Raw genomic sequence first — 9,820 nt, forward strand, 5'->3', positions numbered from 1 at the left:
TTCAGCCTAGGCCTCATAATCACAGACTCCGAGTTGGGGCACTGTCATGCCTATCACATCAACAATGGTAATATTGATTTGTCAGTCAATAAACATTTATTAAATGCCTACCATGTACCAGGCACTGTGCTAAGTACCAGCAATACAAAAAGAGGTAAAAGATAGTCCCCTGCCCCTCAAAGAGTTCATAATCTAAAGGGGGAGACAAAAAGCAAAGAAATATGTACGAATAAGCTATATACAGGATAAATTGGAAATAATTAACAAAGGGAAGGCACTGGAATTAAGAGGGGTTGTGAAAGGCTTCTTATAGAAAATGGGATTTTAGCTGAGACTAGAAGGAACCTAGGGAAGCCAGTAGGTAGAGATGAAGAAAGAGAACATTCCAGCCACAGGGGACAGTCAGAGAAAATGCCTGGAGCTAGACATGGAACGTCTTGTTTGTAGAACAACCAGGAGGTCAGTATCACTGAACTGAAGAATATATTGTGGGAAATAAGGTTTAAGAAGACTGGAAAGATGGGGAGGGCTAACTTATGAAGGGCTTTGAACATCAAATAGAGCATTTTGCATTTGATCCTAGAAGAGAAAAAGAGCTACTATAGTTTATTGGGTAGAAGAGTGATATGATTGCACCTGCATTTTAGGAAAATCAACTTTGGAGGGTGAATGGAGAACAGAGTGGGGAGAGACTAGAGGCAGGCAGATCTACCATCAGCCTTCTGCAAAAGTCCAAGTGTGAGTTATAAAGGTCTGTACCACGGTGGCAGCAGTTATCAGAGAAGATGTGACTATCAACTCCTATAAACAGATATAGAATAAAAGACAAAATAAAAGATCCTGCTGTTTCTACTTAGCTTACTAATTTTTGCAAAGCGCTTGACTGGAAAAGACAAATGTACTCTTGAAAAGCCTACCCAAACAAGATGTCTCAACACATTAAAATTACACAAAAACCCCATGACAGATGTTGACTATGATCATTTTGTTCAATAAGCCATTGATTACTGACATCAAATGAGGTGTAAAACAAGAAGACATGCTTGCCTAACAAAGGTCTTTTGATAGAGCTATAAAAACTTCACAAATAACATTCTATTAATTACATCAAGCTTGGAAAAATTATAAAGCCTTCTCAGTGAAATACACAATAATGCGATTAAGACTGGCCTAGCCATTCACACTGAAAAAACAAAGTGGATAAAATACAGCTGGATAAATACAGTGGATAAAATACATATATGTGTGTACGTATGTATATGTATATGTATATATAAACACACACATCTTGTATATGCCTGTATATATGTGTCTACATACATATATATATATCTACACACACACACACATCTATCTACATATATCTTGAAAAGGCCCTGTTCAATGACAATGAAGTGAGTGTAAGTCAAGAACTAAGGAGAATATTGAAGGGGATCTTATTTTAGAAATTTCACAATATTTTCAACAATTCCATACTGCTCAATGACACCAAAGGATACCTCTTGAGATCAATATTTTTAAGTGATACTATACAAGTGCAAAACAGCAAGCACTCCAATCTAAGAAGAATCAAAATTACAATTTATTAAAGGGCAATGGAAAGACATATAGCAGGCATAAGTAGGTTGTAGCAGATGACCAACAATGACTTCTTTGGGAGTAACATAAAAGACATCATTAAAGAAATGTGACAGCAGAGATATAGGTGAGCCAGCCATAGAGTAGAGACAAACACAACAGCTAGACAACACAAGTGCAACACTGGTATCTGTATGGCTCCACAGCAATCCCCTGGAGCAAAGAGGGCATGGCTGGCATGAAGTCAACACAAGAAAACAAATTCACCTTGTAGATGCCCCCCTTTCTGAAATATTCTATAGTAAATTCCCAACTTTTAGAACAGCTGCCATGAACTTCATCTCCTTTCCACCTTGCCTCCCCACCCAGCCCTGATTACAGTTTTTCCTCTGTACCAGGAGGACACTTCCCAATGTTTGAATGCCTTCAAATGTCCTATTAATTGGCTCAGGAGCCAGGCATTAAATCCAAGATATTAAAAGAAGAATAACACAGGATAAAAGAAACTGGAGGGAGGTGCTATGACCTTTCTAATGAGATCATGAATTCCAAGTGTCAAAATGTCTAATCACAATACAATAACTAATATTCATAATGCTAGACCTGAGTTATCGAAGAAAGGTTAAATTACATTCAGTACATTGTCTAAGGAAGTATGGAAGTACTTATAAATATATTTTTGAAAGAATCCCATCAATATGTTAAAATGTAAAGTCTGGGGCTAAGGGTTAAATCCTTGACTATCCAGGGAGGAAACATGTTCATTTTTTTAAATGCTAGCAGGAAGAAAAGTGTCTTGGATTGTCTCATAACACCTCTGTGATAGAACTGTCCCTCCCTATTGTCCTCAACTTCTGGACAGGAAAATTAAGATACAAAGGAATTTCACAATATACCAGGATTAGAATCTGAATTTTGAACTCTCAGTCCACAGCTTTTATAAAATTATAGAAGTTTTTCCAAGTATAGATAGAATTAATATGGCTCAAGGTTTGAAATAAACACTGATTGCCATTCATTTTCAGAACATATTAAGATTTAAATTTCTGAGGAGAAATTTAGAGGTTGGCTCTTTGTACGGCCCATCTGTGAGTTTTTCTAAGCAGCCTTACCTTATAATAACGAAAGTAGTCCCGTTCTAGCAATTTCTGTATTTTAGGAAAGATCTTATAGGTGTTGAAGCTATCAATGCTTTCTATATCACACAAGCAATCATCGAGGACTCCAGAGAGCTAAAACAAACAAAAAAAACAACAAAATAAACATTCAATACAAGTTGTTATTCAAATAAAGTAAACAAATTTGAAGTTTCATGTTATGAAAATTGTTAATTTGTTGATTCATTATTTGAAGTTCAAGATTTGAGCAGCTACAAAAGTTATAACAACTTTTTTGGTTATGCAATGTACATTTGGTATTAAGTACAGTGAAGAGCTGGGATAACCTAGGGCCTACTGGACAAAGAACGGCCATTAGGTGCCTCTTGAGAGAAACTTGGAATAATCACAGAATGACAAGATAATTTAACAAAGCTGTTCCCCTCCCCCCACTCTCCTTTTTCTGAGTATTTCTGACAAAATGGGAAAGGAAAGCATAATCTTTGAAAAGAGTCACATGATACATAAGCAGAGGTATTATGGATAGTGACATAGGAGAATATTTTGTTTCAAAATAAACTGCAGGTCAACTTTAAATCTGTTTCAGGCAGTTAGTTACCTTAACAAATTGGATGCTAAATGTCAAAACAATTATACTCCCTTGGATAACGAAATATTATTTACTATTTTTACTAAATATTGCTAAATATTTACTAATTTACTAAAGAAAGTCTTCATAATTATTTTTATAAACTCCTTCCAATATTTCCACACCATCTTATTTTATAATGATGCTGCAGCCTCAAATTGGTATGGGTACATACCATGAAGATCTTGAGTTTTAACCTTTTTGTCTCTCAAAGTAAATACTACACATTAATAATAGTATATTTATAGATATTTTCCCTATATGCCTTCTATTCTAATGTTATTTAATAGTAGGCTCTTAAAAGCACTTTTTTTTTTTGAGAGGCAACTGGGGTTAAGGTCACACAGCTATTAAGCGTCAAGTGTCTGAGGCTACATTTGAACTCAGGTCCTCCTGACTACAGGCCAGTGCTCTATCCACTGCATCACCCAGTGGCCCCTTAATAGCACTTATAAAGAAAATTTGGTAAAGAAAAAATAAACTGTCAGTAATTTAGAAATACTCTCAAGACTTCTCTAAGGTACCTTCCAGCTCCAAAATTTTAATTTTATCAATGACTAGTACATAACACTTATTTACCTATGTACTCATATATACTATATGCTAGGCAGACGGGAAAATACAAAGATAAATTTAAGATGTGATTCTCAAGGGCCTGATAATCTAATTAAAAATACATGTACAAATTACTAATAACAAAAAATGGAAATAATAGTACATAAGAGATAGGGAAAGAGAGTTAGTTAAAAAAAGGCTCTGTAGAGAGAGAGACTTTTTAACTGAACTTCAAAGGTTACAGAAAATTTCACCAGGTTGGGATAAGTGGCATAACAAAGTACCAAGAAGGCTGGCCAGAGAGGCAGGAAGCCTCTAGGCTCAAGTCCAGGTCCAGCCTCTGACACATACCGGCTCTGGGCAAGTCCCTTATAACCTCTCAACACCCCTGGATAATCCTTTAAGATTATAAAGTTGCAGAAGTTTGCTTATCTGGAATGGCAGAGTTTCCTCACTTTACTCACAAAAGGAATTCTGTAAGCCAATGAAATCATCAAAGAACCACCTCACTCAACCCACCCAAAAAAGAGGCAGAAATAAAGATGGGGATGAAGGAAAGTAAAAGGTATGTTTAGAAAATAGAGAATAGTTCAATTTAACTGGAGCTCTGCTACCACCTACATCTATCTCAAAATTACAGGGCTCTATCTTGGTTGATGTCTGCTACCAAAGCCCACCTACAATAAAGTCCTTGCTGCTGTCCTCTGCCACAGAAACCCACTTCTCAGTAGGTGATGTTGGAAACCCCACTCTTTTGCTATTCCCCAGCTACCAGGTCCAACAATACCAGCTTCCCAGTCCCCAGAATTTTCAAGCCCATCTCCCAATTCAAAGTTCTGAACTCAAGATTCAAAGTTCAGGTATAGGGTTATTATCACTATTATTTTAATTACATCATGGACTAAAGATAGTTTTATATTTCACCCCAAGAACCTAACCATCATTTATCTATTTTCTCTATAAGGAAAAAAAAAAACATCTGAGTCTTAGTTTCCGATAATGAACATTTTTACAAACTTTTGGAAAACAATCTTTTCTAAGTTTAGGACTGCATAAACTATAATATGGTACTCAGTGCAAATATTTTTGGATACCACAATGTAGTACAGGCTATTGCAACTGCCAAAGTGTCAATCCAGGAAATGCTTATTTCACAAAGCAAAGTTCTAGGTCACAAACATCAAACTCATTTTCTTTCACATCCTGTCTACAGGTTAACAGCTTGTTCCTGAAAATGTCATGTAATCCAATATGCAGCTGACAGAAAGCGAAAAACTGCATTTTTATCAGGATGACTTATACTAGTGAATTTTTCCTTATGCCACAACTAAATCTTGTTAGCTTAGCAGCTATGTGGCACAGCAGATGAATCTGAAGTCAGGAAGAGCCGAGTTCAAATCCAGCCTCTGACACAATAGCCATGTGATCCTGGGCAAGTCACACAAGTTTCCACAACTGTAAAATGGGGATGATAATAGTACCTACCTGACAGGGTTGTTATGAGGATCAAATGAGTTAATATTTGTAAAGTGCTCAGTACATTGTGTAGCACATAGTAAGCACTATATAAATGCTAACTATCATTATCATTATTATTTTCTAAAGAACAGCCTTGAATGAGGTTCTAAGACTCCTAGAGTATTAAAACAAAAGCCAAAATGCTAACTTAGCAACAGTGTGTGGAACAGTTGCCTCCTTCACCCCAGGGCCACAACCCTCCCAACCTGCTCCCTCTTAATGTTGTCTTTTCTCAGATTTTTTTAAAGTACTGTATGATAATTACTTTTAAGGGATTCCATAAGATAAAGGAGGAAAAGAGGTTTTTGGGAAAGTTTCTTTATTCTACAATTATTTAGATAAGTGCAAAATTTGTTGCTTTTCTTTAATCTTCTGAGTAAAATGAAAAGCTTAAGTGTTTATGTATAAGCATACACACACAAATACAAATAAATGAAAAATCTTCAGTTGTAATTTTGTCAATTCAAGATCTCCAAGTTGCTCAGTCTCTATCAGAAATCTACAGGTACACCTGATTACAACCCAATCTGAGAGAATGGAACATTCACATTTCTTCTTTACAGAAAGATTACTAGCTGTATTCACAGTAGCTTCAGTACAGGCTGCTGCATTCCGCTTCAAAACACTTTTGCATTTAATTTATAATCAAGTGAAACAGAAAAGAGTATATTGAGATTTATTACACAATGGGAAACAAATTTTGCCTTTTCCTGGCAAGAAAGTGAAATATTCAAAATTATGTACTGGATTCCATTAAATAGTTCATATCTTTGGCTCAATGCAAATAACATTTTTAAAAATATAATTTCTCTCCTGTCACTTAAATTGTTTCTCTCCTAACTGAATGCAATGGAGAGAAAGGAAGAAACTGAACTAAATATTTTCAAATTCTGGGCCTCAATATTTATGTATATTTCCTTGCTGTATAAAGGAACAGTTTAAATTAAAAAAAAAACCCATATTTTTATTTACTTTAATGGACTAGTTTTCAAACCCTTCACACTTTAATGCACCCATAGATGACTTTAACTGTTGACCTAACAGTTCAGATATCACACACATGTTGAAATGTGCAAATTTCATGTTTTTATAATAATCAGGAATATGTGAAGAGTCATAAACTAAAGTTTCTGGGTTGGTGCTTGTATTAGAAGCCCAAAATATGTACTATATTTACTATTTAAAAAAAGATTTTTTAAAAGAACACAAAGAACTTTAGAAAAACCTGGAAAGACTTGTATGGTTTGATGCTGAGTGAAGTGAGCAGAACCAAGAGAACGTTGTACACAACAACAGTCACATTGTGCGATGACTAATATTGATAAACTTAACCCTTCTCAGCAATACAAAGATCTAAAACATCTCCAAAGGCCTCATGATGGAAAATGTTATCCACATCCAAAGAAAGAACTATGGAATTTGAATTGCTATTTTTTTTTCTCTTCTGTTGGGTTTTGTTTCCTCTTTCTGGTGGTTCCTCCTATTGGTTCTAATTTTTACTTACAACATCACTAACGTGAAAATATGTTTAATAGGAATGTAAATGCATAGCCTGTATCAGATTGTATGCCTTCTTGGGGAGGGTGGTGGGGAGGAAGGGGGAGAAAAATTTTCAACTCAAAAGCATATGGAAGTGATTATTGATAAATCAAAATAAATTAATAAAAAAATTTTTAAAAAGAGCACAAAGAAAATCTTACATATACTATATTCCCATTGGGAAAAATATCTTATTAATAACTACAAACTGGGAAATTAAATTGCCAAATATAATTTGTATTACAAAATTTTATTATATTCTTCATCCTAAATTAACTTAACAATGAAGAAAAGATGTTATCAGCTGAAGAAAAGCTCACATATTCTCATAATACATATTATCTCATATTACCTAATTAATAAAAAATGTTACAACTAAGAGGCCAAGCAAAAGCTTTGCACCAATTTAAGGCATATGTTTAAAACAAAAAAACCAACAAAACCCTAGTCAGGAATGAAAACAAACTGAACAAAGAAAACATCACTATGTTACATAAATACTAGCTATTATTTTACGTACAGCCTGGCAGTCATAAGCAGATCCTACTACAAGCCTCATGAAAATTAGTCCCCGAAAAATGTCAAAAGCACATGTTTACATTCACAACCTCACAATTGTGTTCCATTTTCAGGTGGCAATGTGCCTTAATTGCTACCACCACATCTCCCCTCATTACAGGACCACCTGGGACACCTTGTTTCTTTTTCCTCTTAGTAGCTTCGCCACTTTTGCAGCAGGTGCAAAAAAACAAAAAACAAAATAAAAACAAAGCCTAAGAAATCAATTGGCAGCCCACTCACTACCCACCCAAATGACAAAAAGAAGGAAACGTCTCTTTGGAGCAATGTGTCACCAAGCTCAAGGACGCTAAAACAGGACCCACATAATAAATATTGGGAATTTCCACATGAAGGATCCTTTTCCCACCCTGCTGCGGAATGTGATGCCCCTGAACAGCTGGGGAGTCCCTGGGGAGCCTCACCCCAGCCTGGCCAGGCCGCCTTAAACCTCCTGTCTCCTGATGCTGAACCCACCGCAGGGACCCCTCACTGCGTGGACATCACCACTAGCGAAGCTTCGGGCGCCAGAGCTGGGCTGGGGGCAAGATACCACTTCTCAACTCCAGGGGGTCAACCACCAACTAGGCTCGAGTCCGCAGAGGCTAAGACCCTCTCGAAAGATAGAGTTGACCAAGGGGCAGCCCTCCGCCTGCCTGCCTGCCGCCTGCCACGTTCCCCCACGGGGGCTGTCACCAGCTCCGCTGGGGGCCGCGGGATGGAGATGGAGGGAGGAGCGGGGAGGAGGGGGCGGTGTGGTAGGGGTAGTGGGAAGGGAGGGGGGCAGTTCCATCTCCTTTTCTCTCCTTCCTCCTCTTCCAAAAAAGCCATCCTAGGAACTCAGCCTCTTCCTCCTCCTCTGGCCGCCACCCGCCCTTCCCTCTTCCCCCGGGGATGTCGCCATCCTCGCATACAGCAGGCGCTCAATAAGGAGGCTCCGATTCTCGAGCTCTGCTCCGCATCTGGAGGACCAGCCCTCCCCGACAGGGGTCCCCGGCCCGCCCCAGCTCCCCCCGTCCCCGACTACCTGGGCCTCAGCGACGGTGCTCAGGCAGCTGAGGGTCACCCACAGCTGCACGGCGGCCACTGCCCCGGCCCGGCTGCGCCGGCGGCCAGCTCGGCTCATGCTGCCCTCGCCTCCTTCCTTCTTCCTTCGCCGCGGCCGGGGCCGGGGGGCAGGGAGAGCCGCGCCTCGGCCGGCCCGCGCCACCAAGGCGCCGGACGACGACGAACGACTACGGAGAGCCCTGGAAGCCCGGCGGAAGAACCCCTCGCTCGGCGGTCAACGTCCCCCCGACACCTGTCAGGCAGCTGGAAGCAAGTCTAGCAAGCCGCCCACTGGCGGCGGAGCCTAGCCCCACTACCCTCTGGTCCCCTCCCCTCCCGCAACGGGGCCCCGCCCCCTGCCTTCCCGTGCTCTTCCCGGCCGCTCCCCGCCCGCGTGCGCTGTGCATTATGGGACTTGGAGTTCCCTCCCGTCCGCAGGGATTCCCTAGGCCCAGAGCCGGAAGGACCCTCCGAGGGAGGCCGGGAACTACAGAAGGGGTGGGAATTCTGCGGTCGGCGGGAGCACGAGGCCCCGCCACGGCCTATCAGGGAGGACCACGCGAGGCTCCAAAACAAGAGGACGTGGCCGCAGGGGTGGTGGGAGGCTTACTGGCTATTGCGTGAGAAGCCCGAGGGTGGAAAATACCCTTCGTGGCCCCCCCCCCCTTCGGCTGGAGTCATAGCCGTGATTAACCCTCCTGTGGAGCTTGGGGGGAAAAGGAAGCTGCTGATTTTGTAGTCACCGAGAAGCTCGCCCCGGGGTCCCCGGGGTCACTCGTTCCTGAGTTTGACCCGGCTGTTTTTGTTGTTTTTTTTTTTAAACAACAAAACAAAATAAGCTTTTCGTATGTTGTCTGTTCAAAGCCTCAGCATTCGCCTCTCCCTCCAACTAACTCAGGGTCTCGCTAAAGCCTCCTTAGCCCCCCAAGAAGCTCCTCCATGCCTCATGTCCCAAACCTTGAAATGGGAAACTAAAATGTTACTACCCAAGAAGATGAGTCGAGAGTTGACTCTCAGTTTGCTATTTGAGTTGTGGGAACCCTCCTTGACTCCATTAAACTGTGAGCTTGAGAGCAGGGGCCCTGTTGGGTTGTTTTTGCCCTCTGGCCTTTAGCGTGCTTCCAGGCATATGGTAGGTGCTTAATAAATGCTGGTTGAAGTTGTGGTATATGACAGCGATGGAATGTTGTTGTTTGGTCACCAGATGAGGAAACTGAGGCAAACGGGAGAAGTGACTTGCCACCCCGGTAGTAAGTGTCTGAGGCAAGATTTGAACTCA

The 9,820-nt window shown here is 40.5% G+C and overlaps 1 protein-coding gene across 1 annotated transcript in view; it reads right to left on the minus strand.

Annotated features, from left to right (window-relative positions):
• Positions 1-8,620, minus strand: part of LOC114049992 (ERO1-like protein beta) — a 61,655-nt gene extending 53,035 nt beyond the window's left edge. The window contains exons 1-2 of the mRNA XM_027871487.1: positions 8,522-8,620; positions 2,691-2,810 (exon numbers count right to left, since the gene is read on the minus strand). Of these exons, the coding sequence (XP_027727288.1) occupies positions 2,691-2,810; positions 8,522-8,620 (219 nt within the window). The remainder of the gene's footprint in view (positions 1-2,690; positions 2,811-8,521) is intronic.
• Positions 8,621-9,820: the final 1,200 nt, after the last annotated feature.

This window comes from Vombatus ursinus, unplaced genomic scaffold, assembly GCF_900497805.2.
Source record: "Vombatus ursinus unplaced genomic scaffold, bare-nosed wombat genome assembly UNPS02014798.1, whole genome shotgun sequence".
NCBI lineage: Eukaryota > Metazoa > Chordata > Mammalia > Diprotodontia > Vombatidae > Vombatus > Vombatus ursinus.